This window comes from Halichoeres trimaculatus, unplaced genomic scaffold, assembly GCF_033239565.1.
Source record: "Halichoeres trimaculatus isolate MK-OKI-2021-1 unplaced genomic scaffold, fHalTri1.1 fHalTri1_scaffold_18, whole genome shotgun sequence".
Classification (NCBI taxonomy): Eukaryota; Metazoa; Chordata; class Actinopteri; order Labriformes; family Labridae; genus Halichoeres; species Halichoeres trimaculatus.
In genome coordinates this window covers 15,983,549-16,004,579 of record NW_027437196.1, presented here as the reverse complement: position 1 = coordinate 16,004,579, position 21,031 = coordinate 15,983,549, and the positions used below count along the sequence as shown (strand labels likewise).

At 38.6% G+C, this 21,031-nt stretch overlaps 1 protein-coding gene across 3 annotated transcripts in view; it reads right to left on the bottom strand.

The window, feature by feature from the left end:
- The window catches only part of sema5a (sema domain, seven thrombospondin repeats (type 1 and type 1-like), transmembrane domain (TM) and short cytoplasmic domain, (semaphorin) 5A), a 180,541-nt gene that overhangs the window by 74,928 nt on the left and 84,582 nt on the right, over positions 1 to 21,031 (bottom strand). For 2 of the 3 annotated variants that reach the window (XR_012599841.1, XM_074693390.1), the window contains exons 6-10: positions 20,904 to 21,002; positions 19,540 to 19,572; positions 13,074 to 13,287; positions 9,303 to 9,588; positions 6,576 to 6,711 (exon numbers count right to left, since the gene is read on the bottom strand). Coding sequence is in view for 2 of the 3 variants with exons in the window: in XM_074693390.1 (XP_074549491.1) it covers positions 6,576 to 6,711; positions 9,303 to 9,588; positions 13,074 to 13,287; positions 19,540 to 19,572; positions 20,904 to 21,002 (768 nt within the window). In the remaining variant the exon portion in view is untranslated. The remainder of the gene's footprint in view (positions 1 to 6,575; positions 6,712 to 9,302; positions 9,589 to 13,073; positions 13,288 to 19,539; positions 19,573 to 20,903; positions 21,003 to 21,031) is intronic. The other variant, XM_074693391.1, reaches the window with a different exon arrangement.

Here is a 21,031-nt window from a genome sequence, read left to right as displayed (position 1 = left end):
TGTTTGACTGAGCAAGCACTTATCTCTTTTATTAGATTCTTCCTCATATGCATATATATTGCTGGTGACTTTTATTGGTAGCTCAATAGTAATGTTTCTAATTATTCATCTTTCTACCTCAAAAATATAAGCTGATCGCTTAAAAGTGTTTTCATCTCAGAGCTATAATATTGCTGGCAAAAGAGCACATCATCTAAATGCTGTAGTATCATTCTAACCAAGGGCTGAGAATTACTTTCACCTAAAATGTTAAGACCTGTAAGGGAGACAGTCTAGCTGCAACAATAAAAGTATTTCACATAAAAAAGTAAATTTCATCACCATGTATTCACTCGTTTTTATCCAAGATTGTTGACTCATTCTGTGTCCCAAGTAGTCTCCAGGGTTATTTCCTCCTGGAGCAGAGTCACTGCCACAGCACTTTGTTTTAATGTGAAATATTTCATACGTGTGAGTTCATTTATTAAAAAGAGTCCAATAAAGTGAACTGTCTCCAAATGGGAGTTAAAAGAGACATAATAAGGAGTCAAAAGTGATATTGGTGGCTGCAAAAGTTTATATGTTTAAAGCTACAAAATGTACAAAATGCCTGAAGTTCTAATGGCATTCTTTGGACTGCATTTATTTCTTATTATAGACGAAGAATAACAAACAAACTTGGCAGTTTGAATTATTGCTTCCGAGCCAAGAAACAGCATTGTGTAAAGAATATTATTAACTGCTTTGAGAGGCAGTCTGAGTTTTATGACTCACTGCAGCACTAATAGCATACTTAAAGACTAGCAGTGAGTATATACACTAACTTCAGTATATCTTATTGCAGTGTGTTAAAGCTGCTCACAGGAGTGGAGCCACACTTTTTGACTGGGTGACCAAACTGGGACACCGAGCAGCATCAAATTTGTGTCTGCACCACTGATTGTATGATAACCCTCTTAAGCCTGACTAACCAAAAAATAACCAGAAAATTCTACTTTATTGGACTCAGATGTGTTTTTAACCCTTTAAACAAAATCCTCAAAAATATTGCTATTTTATTTCTATTAATATAAAAACTTTGCCTCCTTGCTCCTCTTATTGTAAGATGTGAACCCTTTACACTGCATTGATGGTCACTGGCATATTGGCATATGAGACTAAAACACACGTACCGCTTAAGTCCATACATTCAACAGAAGACCTTTTTTTGTTGAGGTGGATAAGCACGAGACAGAAATAGTTTAATGACTCAGTTATGTTTTCTCTTGTTTGTCCTCCACTCTGCTAATATGACACCAATCATAGGTGCCTATGTCGCGCATATAAATAGGGGTTAATCAGCATGGTATTAATAAAGACAAGAACCACGTCTGAAAATAATCCTGACTTGGGTTTTGATGAACTGTTTGACACGTTCCATCTGTTGGCATGGAGATGGAAGTGTTAACGAGCCAGTCAGGTGGTAGGAGGAACTCTGAGGGCGGCTGTAGCTCAATCGTGGAGTCATCGCCTCTCAATTGGAAGGTTGGGGGTTGTATTCCGGCTCCTGCAGTCACATGCTGAAGTGGTGTATAGGTGATGGGTGTGAATGGATGGATGAGACTAGCAGTGTAAAGCACTTTGGGTAGTCAGAGAGACTAGAAAAGTTATATATATATATATATATATATATATATATATATATATATATATATATATTATAAACTGGTCTATTTACCATTACCAATCAAAACAACACTTTGGTTGTCAACTGAGATAAACAGTCATTGATGTTGTGCCCAAATAATATTTGGTATTTACCATTTTCATATCAACACTTGGTAGTTGATTTAAAGTTCTGGCAAAAGGTAAAAATGTTACAGTAAAATACATAAGACATGTGTCAGCAGCTTGTTTTAGTTCTGTCTAAATCGCCTTTTTAGGACAAATTGTTCAGGAGTTAATAATAGCCCATCTGATTATAAAACCCCTGGCTGCAGAGGAAACAGCATTTTCTCCAAAATTTGTTGTCTTTACAAAAAGTTAAGATTGTTCTAACCTCATTGACAAAGGCAACAGTTTTTAAACTCACTGGACGACCCTAAAAGCTGAAAATGGGGTGCTCTTTTATACCTCATGAAAGCTGACATTTTGAAGGCACTTGGTTTACACAGGGCAAAGATAATACTCCTGCTCTTTAGCATAGTGCCTTTTTAAACTATGCATAAGAGGAGAAAGCGAGGCATGAAGCCAATGCAGCCGAGGCAGAGCAAAGCTGGGTGAGTGAGGCTAACCATGCGAGTCCTTTTCAGTGAAAGAGGTCTCAGGCTGGGGTCAGGGTTGTGGATTGAGGCACCCTCCACTAAGAATAGGTCTTCTCCAAGACACAAAGCAGAGAAACCCAAAATTAGCCTTTCCTCAACAATTACCCTGACCCAAATGACTGGTACTGTTTTGGTTTTGGATGCGGTATCCTAGATGCACTGCACAGACCTTGGGTGGCGATCAGTTCCTGTTGACTAGTTACGGCAGTGACAGCACGAACATTTTATACAAATCAATCCCCGGCCTTCCCTGGTCTGAAAGATGAGAATCATGGTGGGCTTCCCTGAGATGAGCAACGGATCAGTGCCTTCGCCGCATCAGGGGATGAGACATTAAAGCCTTGAAGGACAGGGATATGCAACACTGTGTGGATGCTTGTGTTTCTGTGGTATGAGCTACATAATAACATATGTCTAAGGTTTCCTATCGTGGTTTGTCCTTGCATTGCATACATGTCTGTGTGTGTGTGTGTGTGTCAGTGCTTGATTGTGTTTCTGCCACAGTGAGACAAAGTTAGCCTCTGACCAGTGCGGCTCTGTGACATGTGTGAATGTACAGATAGATGAATGTGGCGATTTCCCCGCCACAGTCAAGGTGAGGGACGAAGGCATCATTTGGCTGAGGGCCCATCCAACACTCAGCTGTCTCGCTCATCACCGGCAAACTGTGCTCTGCCAGGAAAAGTGTCACTGAGAAAAATGAGTGTACAACAGCCAAATGGGCTTTTGTTTAAAGCACGGCACACATTACTTTAAATTACAGCATCCGGCGGTAAGATCTGATTATAATATTTTGTCAGTTTTGGCACCAAATGCTCATAAATAATGTTGAAAGCAAATCAGAGGAAGTGACACCACTTTGAAAACAAAACTTCCAATCAGCATTTCATTTCTCAGACTCTGACTTAACATATTTTCCTACCTAAAAGCCAAACAATGGATGCCTTTTTACAGTAAGCAATTACAGTGTGACAGAAAACCTATACAACACAGACAGTATTAGCATCTAACACCCAAAGAACATGACTCATAGCCTGAATAAACCCGGCAGGATCAATTCCTGTGGTTCGAATAAATGGTGGGGATTTTCTAAGCGGACAGAAAGAGAATTAAGCTTTCAATCAATGACCAGAATGTGTGCTGACTGATGAGTTCACAGCCATGATTATCCCGATTTGCCCGCAATCTACAACCCTCTATTTTAGTGGGCGTATTTGTTTACAGGAGATATGTATGCATGTGTCCAGGGGCTTTCACAGACTCTGCTGTCCCGTATGTGTATTTTTGTGCATGCGTACATGTGTAGGTGTGAGTGCACAAAGGCCTGAAACAGAACAGGCAGGCCATAAATCCTGAGCTCGTAAATCTAATCCTCCAACATTGACAAATGCTTGATGAAGATGTCAGTGAAACCTAGATAAAGTGTGCATCAGTGCAGCAGTGAGGAGCAGCTATTGTGGATGGAAAAGGAGATCTGCTCCTGGTTTATCCTTGAGGAATAGAACCTTCTATACACTTTGTGTTACATAGAAACCTCTGTGATGTACCTAAAGTATACAGAGTAAGATATATCTGCGGTCAGCACTGTCAAGACAGAAAATTGGTTTTCTTTCTAAGGTAATAAAAATGTAGACATGTAGATATATGATGGCTCTGAGATGTTTCCATGTCCCTAACATGTGTGTGTGTGTGCGTTTCTTAACATTCTGTCACCGCAAGCACTTTTTCTGCATGGACATGTCATTATGGGTGTCACATCTTGATCGCAGACATCACAAATGCTCATGCATGTGCCGGCTTGATGAAGACTTGATGGAAGGGCCCCTGATGGGTAGCATGTGTGCAAGTGATGTGTGTGTAACCCACTGGCAGTCAGACCTCAGAGGGAGTGCAATCCTATAAGGAGAGCTGCCTGGATTAGCTCGCTCGCTATCTCCTAAGCCGGCTACAAGTTAGAGCCACTTCTGCTAATAAAACATTCCCCCTGTGTCATCAGTAAAGAGGAGCGCCTAAAATCGGGATTAGAGGCTCCGATTGCTCCTCAGCTTCGGAAAAAAAAAAAACCTTAAGTGTGGTGTGCAAAACAAGAACAGTTTAATAGAAAGTGACTGTATTTTACAGTGTGAGGCTTTGAAGCATCTCAAAGAAACGAGTGTGCCATTGTAAAAATCACTGGATTTTATAACCAGCGCTCGTAATGTCTGTGTTCATTAGAAGAGAGGGGGATGATTGAAAGAGAGAGGAAATTAATGAGAGCGAAGGGCTCACAGGGACTCTGAGGCAGCCTCATCAGAGTGAACACACATTTATGAGGCAGGACACACACACACACACAGCATAAATTTCCTAAGGCATGCATCCTGCCATACATATTGTTTGGCTGATTGGTCAGTGTGTTTGGTCTAAACTGCCTCAAGCATGAACAAATTATCATGAAGATTGACTCTAAACTTAAAGTTCCACGCAGATTTCATTAACAGGACTTATTTTAGTCATGTAGATGGTTACTGTTGTGATGGTAATATTGACACATCAGTTGGTCTCGTCTTATTTTCTCTAAAACAAGCACATCATTGATGGTCTACAGAAAACCTTTTCTTAGCGATGTGCTGATTTTTCTTTATTTCCATCTTTATGATAAAATCTATTAGCACAACTGAAACTAGCTTGAAGCAGAGATAAGAGTGAAGAATGGCATGAATGGAGAGGGCCGCTGGTTGAAATCAAAGTTACCCTCTCCCCATTTGTTGCAGCATCCTGCCACTAGAGGCACACTACTGAATTACATGGTCAGACTGGCTCCACAGAGCTCAAAACTTTGCTGATAAGTGAATTCTATAATAAGATAGAATTGAGAATTGTGTTATGTATGATGTATCTCACACTTTGTCAAAGTCAAATGTTGGCTGGTATGATTGTCAGCTCCATTTTTTTTTTTTTTACCTTTTACTTTTGACTTTTTATTTAATCTTGTTTAAACTTAAAACATGTTAGTATGCTAACATTTTAAACTACCCTGAGAAAACAACACAGATCCTGCTAACAATTTTCCTGTTTGGAGCAAGTTGGCAATTAGCAAACAAATTTTCAAGCAAGCAGTTTTCCTGTTTGGTGTTTGTAGGTTTAAAGATGCTATGAGGAGGATCTGTTTTAATTGCACTCCCTCGCCACCTTGTGGCCTGGAGTCTCATGCACACTGTCGTAAATTAGTTTTAGTTTACATTGAGATCAGACTGAAACAAATTTTCTTTGTTCAAGGCAACTTTTTACTGGATACAACATGCCAAGGTTAGGTAGTTATCAGTACAGTTACGTGATAATATGGTTTGAAATGTGACATCAAGCAAAAGTTGTCTGAGCAGGCAGCATGCAGGGCTATTGGCAGCCCGGTGCTCCGACGTATCTGTAGCTAACATGACAACAGGGAAACACTGTCAGTCTGAATGTAGTTTAGTTGCAGTGTATATTTAGTGCAGCTGACAGTCCGGTGCTCTAAGGCATGTTCGTAATGTGTAACGTCAGTAAATCCTGGTTAGCTATGTCCTGCCAGTCATCTACCAAGCAGAGCTAACGTAACCTCACTCTTCATTTCATTGATCAACTCTCAAGTTTGAACAGACCACTGCAGAATAACTGCTGACTGTGGACATTATCACAAACAGTTTAGCCCTTGTGTTAGCCCTAAGCTTAGGCTGTACTTCTCTCCCATTAGCTTTCTGATGCTCTTCTGTCCTTTCTCTGTCTGACACTCAGGCTCCCGTGTCCACCATCACTACAAAATTAACCACAGAAATAATTTTCAAAAGAGAAAAACACAGATATCTGTGTTTTAGCTCCTCTCACTACTAAACTTCATCAGCTGGCATAGTGTTGTCATAGAGATTTGGATGTGCCGTAAATCAATCTGGTCCTGGTTGGCCTGACCTGGAAGCTAAGAATCAGCAATTTAAAATAACCTGTAACCAGCAATATTGGTGCTGATAATCTGATTTTAAAGTGTGGATTACAATTAGGCATATATCTGGAAGGGATACTTTTTAAAGATCACTTTCAAACAGCCCCTTTAAGTGTAGCTTAGCTAAAAACCTTTGTAAGCAAACCAAGTGAGCAAATGTTAACATGTATCTTATTAAGTTTTTGAGATGATAGACCATTTAGCTTAGTGTCACACTGATGTTGGTTATGCGGATCTATTGTTTGTGTAACATTACCCTACCCATAGCATTCACACAGAAATCCCCCCCCCACACAAAATAAAATGACAATTGGTGGCATTTTCTGTCGTTTTGTTACCTGAAAGTCTGGGTTAGGGTTGGGGTAGGGCAGCCATGCTGACCGCGAGTTCTCCTGGTACTTGAAGGGCCCGTTGAAAACCTGTGATATGGCGCTGAGATTGAAGGCACACACTGCAGATGCAGCAATGCTGTTCCTGAATGTCAGGAGCAGAGAGAAAGAAGAGGGCATCAGTGGATGAAGGGGATGATTGATGAGAGAGGAAGGGAAAGAGAGAGAAGGAGCAGAAAAAAAGAGAAGTTTGAGACACAGCTTTGAACTGAAACAGAACTTTGTTCATTTTTTGTTAGTGTTTGTAAAACTGATCTCATTGCACCTCTGAATTGCCCTCAGTCAACTTTGCAATTCAAACAGTGGAGGGACAGGCGCTGACTCTGGTGCGAGTGATCGTCATTATTGGATAATAAATCCAGCAATAGGACACAATTAAGCTGTTCGGCTTGTCTGATTAACTGTACAGATCTTAGGACTGAAATACAGCTTTGACTTTTAAGCTGTCAGTTTCAACAAGTACCAGTCTCCTCCCTTCGAGAGAAAGTAAAGAATGAGAGTATTAGCACTCAACTCAAACTGTGAGACTTGTGCGATGTGAATTATAATCTAATGCGGCTGTTCATTAAACTCTGTGCCTGCAGGGGGAAATGTTTCCAATACCCTTCAAAAGACTTCGTTTTCAGCAATGTGAAGGCATTGACCATAAAGAATAGATTACTCAGCTTTTAATAATGTGAATGTGTTTGTGTGCGTGCCCCTACGAGTACAAGACAAGGCAAGTCAGAAAGAAGAAAGAGTGTTTGTGGAATGAGGAAATTATAGTTTTCATCCATGAATGCATCCCATCTCTCATATCACTGAAGTGCATGGTACAGAGTACACTTTTAATACATGATGATAAGCTTCATTTATGGGATTTAAAAGTGAGATGGCACTGGAATATGTGATCCTGTTTGTAGCTGTCTGAGTGTTATTGGAGGTGATTTAAAAAAGGGAATTCAATTTAAGATGAAATGGGCATCCACACACTATTGTCATGAATTTTACTCAGTTTTATAAACTCAGTGTGCATAGTACAAAGAGGTCACATGCCAAGTTTAATCAGATGCTGTCAAAGTGCGTTTGTTGACACAAATGACAGTGTGACGCCAAAAACACTGTGAATTATACATGAAGCTATCCTGTGGGTGCATGGAAATCAACAAAGGCTGAAAGAAAAATCTGTTGATCTGTGTTTGTATGAATCAAATCAGTGTGAGCTTGATCTCAACCTTTGTAAAATTTATACCAACTATCAAATATGCCATTTGAAATAGGATGATTGTGGCATAAAATAAACAACTTTTAGAAAACTTACAAATTTAAATCCACCGACCTGATTTACAAAGCCTCGAATAAGTTGTATGCAAATTGCAACAAAACAAAGGAAACATGCAAAATCAGGAGAATATGTGTCAGAAAAAATCACAAACAAATCACTTGTGGAAGAAAAGGAAAACAAGCTGTAATTGCTAAATTGATCTGGGTTGCTTAGCTAAGTAGTGTGTGTAAATTAAAACTGAAACACATTGGTTAAGATTACAAACAAACTTCTCAGGTTTATTATCTGAGCAGTTAAAGCTCCTGTGAGATGTTTTTTAGTTGGATAAGAAAAAATGAAATTAAGAGTGATGTCTCTGTATGAGCTACAAAAGCAAACAAGACCATCAATATAAGAAATAAGGTTGGTTATTTTGATGTCTGGCACTACTGCCAGGGGGTAGATGTTAGATGAAGTAGCTACTGGTATGCTGCCAAAACCACATTTTTGGACGCACAGATTCTAGATAAATGATTTGTCTGTTGACATAAAGCAGGGTGAGACTCACAAAGTCATGAGAGGTATTGCTTCAAAGCCCTTCACAGGGGTGCTAGACCACACCAGCCCCACTAAGTTGATATATCTCATAGCAGAATTGACCACCATTAAAGAGACAGACAAAGCCTGCTTTATCTGACCAATATTAGAAGAACCAGAGGTGTATTGTAATTTTATCATGCTGTGTGACAACAGAAGCTGATGTATGTCTGTTTTAAAGCTGACAGAGTACATATGACTGAGATACTGCTGAAACCTACCATTCATTCTAAAGGGCAGGATACAGGATTTTGTGTAACCCTCTTATTACCCCCTCCAAGGAGGTTATATTTTTAGGAGAGTTTGTCTGTTTGTTTGTTTTTCTGTGAACAACATAACCCAAAAAGTAACCACCAGATATTGATAAAATTTTCAGGAAATGTTCAAATTAGGATAAGGAAGAAGTTATGAGATTTTGGAGGTGATCGGGATCACTGTCTGGATCCAGGACTTTTTTGAAGGATTCTTTATCATTGTGAGATAGGGCTGTATCACCATATGTGTATATAACTCCACGATACAGATTGCTTTGCAAAACAATACAAGACAAGGTCACGATCATGTCTGACAGATGTAAAAGTACGATAAGATCCTGCCAGTATTCTGGATACTAAGATCTGGAATATGAAATATGTACTGGGTCATCATCATTTTCAACACTGTCAGGTAACAAATTATGGTACACGCCTGTAACTAACACCAAATTGTAGCAGACAGTCTGCTGAAAGGGAGTATAACATTAAAGTAGGACTAAAGTGTTGCGTGTCAATCACAATATGCTTGGTAGAGGTCTGCGCTCTGAGTGCTTTTCTGGTTTAAATTGTGTTTTTACTCACACATTAGTGGTGAAAATGCCGTAGAGTAACTCCAGCTCAGGCAGGTAAAATGTTCCTTGCAGCTCGTTGTAGTTAAAGGGGATTTCTCCTGGTCGGGAGCAGTTCAGCCTTGCCTTCATGAATGTTGTCCACGTGTCTTCAAGGAGGAAGCGCCCGCCGATGTCATTCTTACAGACCCGGCCCGCACGGGAAAACACTGTTCTGCCACAGTCGTGCTCCACTGCGTTTTCCCGGAAGAAGAAATAGGTGAAGTTGCCAATATCGTAAGAGGAGACAAAGTTTGGCTCTGTGAAAAGAGAGAAAATAAGACACTTGAGGTTGGAGGGAAAGAAAACAAATGGAAAATTAAATGGAGAGAGCAAAAAGAAAGATGAAGTGCGGGGAGTAGAGGGAAAAAAATCGAAAGCACATATTTAACACTGTGGGAGTAAGAGCGAGTGGGAGAGCGAATGGGTTTTGTGTTATGACTGATTGACTTGCAGTGTGTGTGAGCATGAGGCCCACACAACAGCAGGTGATCAGGATTAATAACTACAGGCTATGTTATTAATGGCTTTGTGTTGTAATAAGAAAACCCATTTTTCACTCTGGAGAACCTAAAGGTTAGGATGAGGAATGACCAAAACAGGTGTACCGTAATAGCTCTCACCCTATCAGGAACACACGACCTGCATGACTCTGTCACAGCTGAGGTTTTTATCTTTATGTATGACATTATTGGATCTAAATCACACAGTTTATTCTCACTGACATTGATTTAATTCACTTTTAAATGAAAGTGTTACCCCCCCTCCTCATTTCAAACATCTACTCCTGTGCACCTTAGGAGGGCAGTACTGAGGGGGAAAAAAATCAATTTGCCATAAAATTAATCCTCAAACCTTTTCTCTGAAGGTTGTTGAACACGATGTATGTGATGGCTTCTAATTTATTTCTTCAATTTATCTGGAATGTGAATCAGATTAAAGACACGTGCTGACAAGAGACTGATTGACCAACTGCTCTGCTCAAGCTGGACACCTTAAGCTGTCTGAAGCTCTCCAATCTGCGCTCAGGAGGTTTGTGCTTGAAGTGGGTCTGACTTTTCAGGGACGGGCGATATTGATTTGTGAAGAACTACAATTGTAGGCTCCTTTCAAGCAAAGGTGAGGTAAGTACAAAGATTCTCTAGTTGCTTAGTAACTTTAAAAATAATTGATGTCATCAATAAAAGACGACAGAACAATTATGAGGAGGATCTGTGGGTAAGACTTCAAGTGGAAAACAACTTCTTAAGCACAAGACAGACAGATACATACTTCTATGTTCAAAAAGCAGCTGCTGTGCTCAAGTTTCCCTCAGCATCACACTTAATCCCAGCCAGCTGTCCAGCTAATGTTCAACAGCTTTACAGGAAACAAAGTAAAAAGTAGATTTTCCCCAGAATGAGTTTAAAAACTTAAAATATGTCTGAATTTTTCATAAACATGATATAATAAATCAAGCATTTATATAGTGTTGATAAACCCATCCTGATATAATATGATTCATTGAGCTGGGCGCATGATTATTTATGGTTGTGATTAATCCAGTTTATGTTGAAGCCTAACAGAGAAGGTTGCTTCATAAAACTGTTCACCTTATTTTGATACCACAATGGTCTTTTTATTTTGGAGGTATTAACTACTACTGGTTTGTAAAGTCACAAGAGTAAACAAAAACAGCTAAAAAGACATCTGACAGAAACAATTTTAGACTAGAGTACTAGTAGTAGTACTTCTAAAGTGGCAATAAGGGCCAGTGTTCTCTCATTGTCTTCAATCATTTCTGTCTCTGTTTTTGTGTTACCTGAAGAACAGGTAAAGAGACACTACTGTACATGCAAGGAGTAAAGAGAGATTGAACATAACTTGTTGGAAAAAGACCGTAATTGTATATGGATCAAAAAAGAAAGATGGTGTATTGGTCCAGAAATAGGCATGGGAATCAAAAACCGGTTCCTGTTGAGAATTGACAAAAAAATGTTTCAATCCATCGATGTCATAAGCCTTTGTGCCTAACGATTCCCTTATCAATTCATTACATTGTGCCGGGGCCGCCGGGCCATACATTGACTAGTCTGCTGCAGCTATCTTAGCTTAGTAGTTAGATGTGTCGCAAGAAAACTGTGATTCAGGATTTTCAGCTCATAAAGAAATGTGCATTACTCTCTCTCAGGAGATTCATATTCAGTACATTCAAAAAGATATAAATCACCTTATTTACCAAAAAAACAAAATAGCGCAAGCTTGAGGCTAATGTGTATGGGAAACTGCATTGATATACTAGCAGTTAGCAAACATCAGTGTAACTTCAGCTTCAGAATAGAATTTCAACTTTCATCACAGAAACATATCACATCAACTCTATGTAAAAATACTGAGAATTTCAAATGTCAAAAGCGAACAGGCAATCAAAGGCTCATGGCTGACTTCATAACTACAGAAAGCTTACAAACAACTTAAACCATTGCTATAACCACTTTGAGACACTAGATGGCCTACTTGAATTATTAATATATTACAGCACAGTACATCAACGTCACATTGTGTTCAATTTTTACCTATTTGTGTATAATTATGCCCAGAAATATGCAGACTCCGGGACCAATTACATTTTATTCACTTACAGTATAAACTCAATTAAATGTTGTTGATACAGAAAACCTGTAAAGCTACTTTTTGTACCAAGAAAATTCACAACAGGAATTGATAAGGGGATCGATAAAGAATCAGATCGATAAGCAGAATCGATAAGGGTATTGGTATAGACAAAATTTTATCAATTCCCATCCCTATGCAGAAATTTGTTCACAAACCAGCCAGGTATTATCTATGGGCAAAATCTTAACCTGCTGACGCCATCTCCATGCACCTTCATTCTGCCTCAAAACACCATTTTAAATAATACATGGCAGAACAGCACCTCTTAAGTGAAGCCAAAACTGTTAGAGCTCCCCTTGGTGACTAGGTGTGATGGAGATGGAAAGCCTACCTCTTTCACTATAGCCAATAGACCATGGATCAGATGAGAAGATTAAAATACTTGTCAAAGAAATTTGACTGAAACATGACCTCTGTCAAAGTAGTATGTCATTGTAGGGATATTTTTTTTGAAAGAGAAAAAAGTTTCAGTTTTTTTTAAAATGTTTTCTCTGAATGCGTTCTGTTGACCTTTGTTGTTTTTTTTTTTTTTAATGTATTCTGTAAAGCACTATGAATTGCCTTGTTTCTAAAATGTGCTGTATGAACTTGCCTTGAATTTGGTGATGCTAAAAGGGTGGGATGTAGCATCATGATCGAAAAATATTTTAGCAAATATGACTCCCGCCAGTATTTTTACTGTACAAAGAGAGTAGAGGAACAGTCACAGGACTTTCCTTAACCTTAAGTGTCTGCTTCAAACCAACATGCAAATTTGTTCAGCCATAGTCTTAACAACCTTAGGGATCTTTGCTAGATCATCAACAAACTAAATGTGTGTTTTTTATTGGTGGACAAGGCGTGACATCACTTAGACTTAATCTGTGCCATTTCCTGGCTCCACCAGCACAATATGCGAATTTTAGCTTCATTTTTTCTACAGTGAGAGGGGAGAGGAAGTGCCCCCTGGTAACTGGTAAACAGAAGTGATACAATGACGTCAAACAAGCAGTTTTCAAGTATCTCATGAGGTTTCGTCGCATCCCTCTCATGGACTCATATGTCTGAGTCATAGCATCTCTATTCCTAATTTAAAACTCCAGCCTCCTACCGTTCAGCCACTTGGAGTTGTACTGTGCAGTGCGCAGTGGTGGCAGACCCCCCAGGCTGCGGTAGATGGCTGGGTCTCTCCCGGAGAAGTCCATGGCTGTTGCAGCATACAGCTCCCCGCTGGAGGTGATGAGGGCGGTGGAGTTGTGGAGGGGGTTGTAGGGACACCTTGCCATACCACTGATTTGATCATGGATCTCCGTCAGATTTGTCAGCTGTGGTAGAGAGGGAGTGGGACAAAACTGAGGGTTTATAATGGGAAAAAACAGGATGCTGCATTGACACTAGTAAGAGAAAATGTTTTTATTATTTGTAACAGGAGCAATTTTGTGATTTATGAGTCTAAAAGATGCATTTTTGTTCCTGTTTCTCAATAACAGCTCTATGTAAAAACCTGCATAGAAATATGAGAAAGGGTATCAGAGGGCAACATTAAAATGCAAACCACAGACGTCTGGTAATGTTTTGTTTGCTTCTGCCAATATGCAAATAATAAAAGAGAGAAAAAAAAGCCCAAGCCCATCTCATTATGTTCTGTTGGTTTACATCCACCACCAAACACACACACAAAGCTATATATGACATTCAGGAGCAAAAAAAACATAATCAGAGAACACATTTAGAATCATTAGCTGCATATAATGTGCAAATAGAGCAGCTGCTTTAAGTTGAATGTTAAAAAGCCATCTGCTGAGAAAGTGAGCCTAAATGAGGCTTCTTAAATAAAGTTACCCTTGGATGCAGTGTTTCCTTTGGTTTCTCTAACAGCTGCCTGTCTGGTTATAACATTATTATACCACATCTTTAAGAAGCCTCTTTCTCAGGCTGAAAAAGAGGCTTCACGAGAGATTCAGTCTCTCCTTCTTTGAATATGAGGCCAAATCCGGCTCCCCGCTTTTTAAAAATACTTTACAGCATGACCCTGGCTTAGCCCTGACACACTGCACTGGCTTCTAGTTAGAAAAATATACAAGCCTTAGCTCAGTGATTCAGCCTTGAATACCAAAAAGGAGAGAGAGGGGGAAATGCATTTTAAAATCCAGGATGTAATTATATTTTATGGTGCAAAAGTAAACACAGTATACGAGGATTAGCTCATGGTTCCTGCTTCCATCCAAGTACATCTGAATTCTGGGGACATGCATGATAAAAGTTAAAAAAAGGTTGGGCAAATCTCAGGTTTCTGGAAGGCGCAAATGATAATTAAAATAAGCTTTTTTGTAAAAAGCTTTATATAAATGAAGGTTTCTCTTTTTTATTTCCTCTGGTTGCAGACCTCTCCTTGCACATTTTCACATGCAGACAGCTCTTCCACACAGGATTAGTCCATTCACTGCATGTGTTAAGGGAACTGGCAACTTCGTCAGATGATTTCCTGCAACCTCTCAATTTGGATTAAAGATTCTGTTGATCCAGCCACCTCTTCTCCACCTGAACCACAACACAACAGAGCTCCACTGTCCTAGCTCTATCCACCAAAGATGAAAGCTTTATTGATGGGGCTTGCTCTTTGGACCGGATTCTGCCTTTTTGGGTCAAGTGGGTCATTCAGAAAAACAAGAGTGGGGCTGATAAATAGACAGACCGCAGTGTGCCTGTTGCATTTTGAAGAAGGGAAGTGAAAGTCATCTCTATGGTGCACCGAGCAGCTGTGCAGGGAGGACACTGGAGTGACTTTGAAAGCCTCTGATAGAGACGTTTTCTTAAAGAGACAGTTCACAGCTTTGAGATACTGCTGGGAGAGCCAGTTGGGTGCTGTGTGTGATGCTACTGAGACACTACTGTGGCTATTGAGGGCCTTTCTATTAACTCACCATGACAGGAAATACTGCCGCTAGCTTAAATAAAAGCAGGACTTGAGATGTGGTAGCAGACAGGATTTCCATTGATGAGTCACTTAGGATGGCTGACAAATGACACATCCTAGCAGCTGTCATTGTGTGTGTGTGTGAGCAGAATCAAAGAGTTGTGACAATAATTTCTTGTGCTAATTGGCCAAAGACTTCCTACATAAAATAAGAAACAATGGCATCACAAGCAGCTCTGTTGTCTCAAGCTTAACAATTAATGACCAATTCATGTGACAACTGCCATCCTGAACCTCCTTGCTGTGATCAGTCTCACAGTAAGCTCATAAAGAGCATTATTTACTTGTACCTCATCAGCAAAGTTTAAAGACCAAAAGCTGGAGGAAATGGCCAATCTGAGCCAAATGTTAAAAAAGTACACATCCAAATAAATCACAACAGCACCTCTTCAGCTTAATTTCAACTACGAAAAATATCCTATTTTTTTGGTAGGCACTGGTTAAGTTAAGCAGTGAAATTGTGCATTTGATGTGGCCACAACCCTTGCAGCAGCAGTCCAACCTTCTCAAACAAGAAAAAAAACAAAAACAATAATTTTGCTGCCACATTAAGGTTTCCAATGATGCTACCAGACAGTACAGTGTAATGGAATTCCGTTCTTTTGTGAGTGTTCAAAAAACAACGGTCAATACTCTTTTTGTATGTTTATAAAAGGTCAGGTGGGCTTTTATGTTTTTTCAGCCGTATGCTAAGGCTAACTTGCTTCAATCCCTTATTGTGGCAATGCATTGGTAATTAACTGTTGAACTTTTTCTTTTATATCACCACAGAAATAAAAGACATGAAAAAGTAAAGTATCTAATTATTCTGATTACCCTGCTAGGAAGCTTTTAAAGGCACCGATTGTTGAAATAAAAAGAGAAGAGCAAAATCTATTCATGACACCATTATTAGCACAAGTGGCTGTGACTGCTCCTCTTTCAGGTCAATCCTCAACTTTATGACTCACATTGTATCCTTTTGTATACCATTCATTTTGACTGTGAAGAGGGGTGTGTACACATTATGTATAATTTAGGGTGGCCAGATAAAGGTGGCATGAAAATTGTGCACACACCCACACACACTTGAAAATGAACAGAAATTTACCCTCTCCATCTCTACCAGTTACATCTACATTACTCATACATTTACAGCACTTTAAGCACAGTGCAGATGCTGCGTTCGTGGGTAAACACTTTTTTTTTTACATTTTGAAAACGTACACTAGAAAATGGAATCATTTGAATCTTCTAGTTGTAAATACATGCAGATACATTTTGACAGTGTACAGGAGTTTGCTTGCAATTTGTGGTGGACTACTTCCCTTCCCTTCCTAAAAGTGTATGAGTGTATGAGTGAAGTGATGTTTTAAGTATCAAAATAGGAGAAAGACAACACCAATGTTGAAACTGAAAAGTGTTATTGTTTTCTGAAAGTATACGCTCCTTTTTCCATTTGATGCCAGCAACTTGTTCCAGAGCAGTTGGAGCAGGGGTATGCTTATCACTGTGTTGCATCACCTCCTCTTTTTAACAACACTCTGTAAATGTTCGGTAACCCAGGAGATCAGTTACCCCAGTTTTAAAAGTGAATTGTTTTCACATTCCTGTCTGACCCAGGATTCCAATTGCTCAATGATTCAGGCTTCTTTTTGTGATGTTTTCTGTGTCATGGTGCACCAAATGTTTTCAACAGGTAGCACTAGCACTGCAGGGAGGACGGTTTAGCACCCAGACTTTCTGGAGCCGTGCTGATGAAATATGTGTAAAACGATGTTTGGCAACTTCTTGCTATGTGATGTCAGGTCTTCAATGGCAACAGCAATGTGTGGATGGCACCACATGTTGCCACTATGAGCAGCTATGCATCCCTATACCATCAGGGATGCTGGATTTTAAACTGTGCACTGATTATAAGACAGGTGGTTGATTTCTGAAGAGTCCCAGCTCTTATGGAATTGAGGCTGTATTAAAATGCAAAAAAAAAAAACTACATGCAGCTTGTTGCATCACAGTCTTAACAGATTATTTCAATACCATTTCCACCCCAAATGGCCAAGCAGGATTTGGGATTTTGCAATGGCTAAATAGATTTCAAGAAAGCCAGTGCCACTTCTGGGCCTATGTGCACATCAAGTCATCACAAAAACAGGACCGTTAGTCACAGCATGCAGTTATGGGACGGCCATAGAGTTAGTCCCATACACAACTGCCAGAAATCGTCCAATTAACTAACTGCACCATGAGAGTGAGGCAGGTTCAGATCGTTATATGTCTGGGGAACTTCCTGGGAAACCCCTATTCAACAAATTTGAATTTGGCTTGCATACCATGCATAAATAACATTAAAAATTTGAAATGTTGTTCGCATTAATTTGCTGTGTTTCTTGACATTGTCATACTTTTTCAAAGTGTTTATTCCACTCCTAAATATCAGGGTTTTTTTTTGCATATTTTGTCATAAATGACGCCCACCACCTTTAAAACTACCTAACATGCCAGCACCTGTAACAGTAGGGTCTACTGGCATATAATGTAATCCTCTGTTGAGAAATTAACCTGGCTCATACAGAGGTTTTTTACAGTTATAACTAACAGTCCATTATCATCAATAATGCCTGGATGCGCACATGGGTCCTGGTCTCTACTTTGGACACACCCTTGATTGAAAGACATCACAAGATTTAATACAAAATACACTGAACTCTAGGGATGGGTACCGAATTAGGTACTCTTACAGGTACCGACCAAATTCTGTCAAAAGCACCGGGTACCGATTCACATAAAATCAAAAGGTACCATGTTTAGGTACCTAAATGCATCCTTGTGACTGTGAGGGAGTGAATGAGTAGGTGATTTCACGCAGGACATGAACACAGCATTACAAGGTTATACAATGAAGAATAAATATGTCAAATTGAAAAGAATTTACATGCTATTATTAAACAATTTGATATTTTTTTGCTCATAAACGCACAAAGTACAGAAAATTGGTACCATTGAGTACCGATACCAATTACCAGGGATTGGTACCGCATCATTTCAAATGTGAAAGGTACCCATCCCTCCTGAACTTATAACAAATTGTATAGATTCACTAACAAAGGTAGAAAAACCTTTTCCTTAATGAATTTGGAATATTAGAAAGTAAATATAGCTATGTAATTTAACTCTGTAGTTATACTAAAGAGTATCAACAGTATGCTCTCTAAATTATAAAAACATATGACTAAGTATTTCTCGCATTAAGGATCAATATGTGCCCTTCCATATCACAAAAAATACAAGCTCTTTTATTAAAAAACCAAGAGTTATTTTAGAAAAATACTTTCACACCACTCATCACTCTCATCACTACTGTCTGTATCAGTGGCAGCATGCCTGAGAGTCAGATAAATTAACAGCCATTTTAATCTATAACCTCAGAGCACTTATTAAACTAATAGAGTATTCTGCTCCTTCTCTGTTCATCCATCATGGCTGATAGTAAATCTGTCAGAGCATGATTCCTCTGTTGTTGCTTCACCCGACCAGTGTTTCACCTTAATGGATGTTCAATGGGTAAATATGACAGTGTCTGATAAAATACTGCTGTAATAATGTCATGACATTTCCACTATATGTATTTTCACAGCAGTAAACAGTCATTATGAGCCTGTGACCTTTGGATGCAGTGCTTTTGGACAAAAAAACAAATGTCAGAGTAATAGTAAACTTGTGCTAGCCCCTGCTCTGATATCACACCAAAGTGGAGACTTAGATATTTGATATGTTCTCAGGTGAGCACAAAACGCTGACATTTTAAGTGTTGGTCTGTGCTTCATTTTTTGGTGGGCACTTGTCGTTTGCAGTAATGCATAAGACAGTTTCTAATTTGACACTTCAGTTAGAGAGAAACATGTTTATTAGCACTAACTGCCTTTGTGGGAAAATGAAAGGCTGGCGGTGAGTTTCAAAGTTAGAAAAAAGTCCCAAAAGCTGCTGACACACAAAAGAAAACTCAAAAAGAAGTAATACCACAGATCCATTTAAATCATGGAATTAAAAACTAAAATGACAAAGAATTAATAAACTGATGGAAGTAAAGGGAAGAAAGTAAATGGGAAAGAAAAAAGGATTGAAATTTGATAAAAGTAAAAGAAGCTAAATAATTGCATTTACATTAAAGGATCTCGAAGCAGCACAGATTAGACTGGGTGTGTTTACAGTCAGTCCAATGTCATGACAACCTCAAGTAATGAGCTTGAAGCAATATTTTGATACAATGTTTAAGCATTTTGAAGGAACACGACTTCTTCAATAACCCAGCTTAATAAGATTCATCTTATAATTAGTCTACATCCCTGACTGCACAACAAAAGAGACAGGAGCACCAACGAGCGATCATACACAGTTGTCAGGGATATCAAGAGCCACACTCAATCACAGCTTGATTAAATGTGCTGATCCCCCTTCACCTTTCCTCTGATATTGTCCGTTCAGTCAATAACACTTCAATATATTTGTAATTCCAATCAGGCTTGTCCAGGCTGAAATATCACATACATTGATTTATTAAGATGTGATCTACGGGCTGTTTTACATGGTCCAAAAGAAAAATTACTCAAGGTTATTTTACCTGTTGGAAGTTGAAAGAATTGGCTGCCTTTAACTTCATGCAGCATTAAGAGATGGATGGCAGACAATTACTTTAAGGACTTTTTCACAGAAAGCCACACATTTTACAGAGGCTAGTTTTCAGCTACTCCTAGCATGTTTGTTTTTAGCTGATACCTTGTCAATCAATATGGAAACAATGAAAGATTTGTAAAATATATATATATATATATATATATATATATATATATATATATATATATATATATATATATATATATATATATATATATATATATATATATATATATATATATATATATATATATATATATATATATATATCTTCATCAAAGATAAGAAAACTTTATGCTGCCAGTGTGAATTCAGTGTTGGTAACTAATGCCAAATTTATTCAAACTGTATGTTTACAAAACAGCTAAAACTGATGCTAACAACTATAACTGTAGCTACAAGTGACTGTATACTGTTATGCCTAATCAGTTGGACTACAAAAAAAAAGCTATAAAATTGAATGAATCGAACACAAGAAACAAGTTGGCTCGCTAGTTATATTAGCTTATGTTAGCTGAAGCAATGTTAGCTAACATAAGCTAACTTCCTCTTTACAAAACAAAAGCCAGAATGTAAAAATTATAGCTAAACAGCTACTAGGGGTATTAAAAGAATATCATGATGTGATGACACTAACACTTAATGGTAAGAGTAGATAAATTACCATAAATATTGAGTTGTAGTTTGCTAACATTAATCTAACTTAGCTAACGTTACATCTAGCTAGGCAGAATAATCTTCTACTCTTCTTTCTATGTGTCTTACTGTCCCATATTTTCAGCTCATCTTGCCAAATTGCTTGAGAAAACATTGGTTATAATTTAGAGATAAACAGATTAATAATTTGTATAATGTATATCTTTTCTCTGAATAATTGTGTTTTATCTTAACTGAAAAGTAAGTCTCACTCGAATGTGTATCTGTACCCTAATAAAAAACTTTATCCAACCCTGTTAAGTTTGGCAGGCTGGAAAAATTAGGATAATGAAGAAGTATTAGCACACTGTAGTGAAAACACTCATAAGTAAGTTCCAACTAACAACTTTCCAATCACTAACAAATGATTAAAACCACAAATCATAATACGTTTTCTAGAACAGTAGCAAACATGCTAGTTGACCGACCTGTTGGCTGTAGCATTAGCTCTGCTATGAGTTTTCATTTGTCCCAAATTATCTCTATGGTATTTACATGCAAATAGCCAGCAAATAAATAGACTATAGACAGTAATTTAGGATGAAGCCTAAAAAAAAATACCCAAAGTAAAGCCTTTAAGTAACAAACTGAGAGAAACTCTGTCGTAGTTCCTACCGTTCGGTTGGTGCAGATGGGGGTGAAGGCGTTGGTTCCACAGGTAAACAGCCTATTCCCATTCACCAGCAGCACCCTGATGTAGTTCTGGCACTCCTCCTGTGGAAAGAAGACAAGCAAATCAGAGT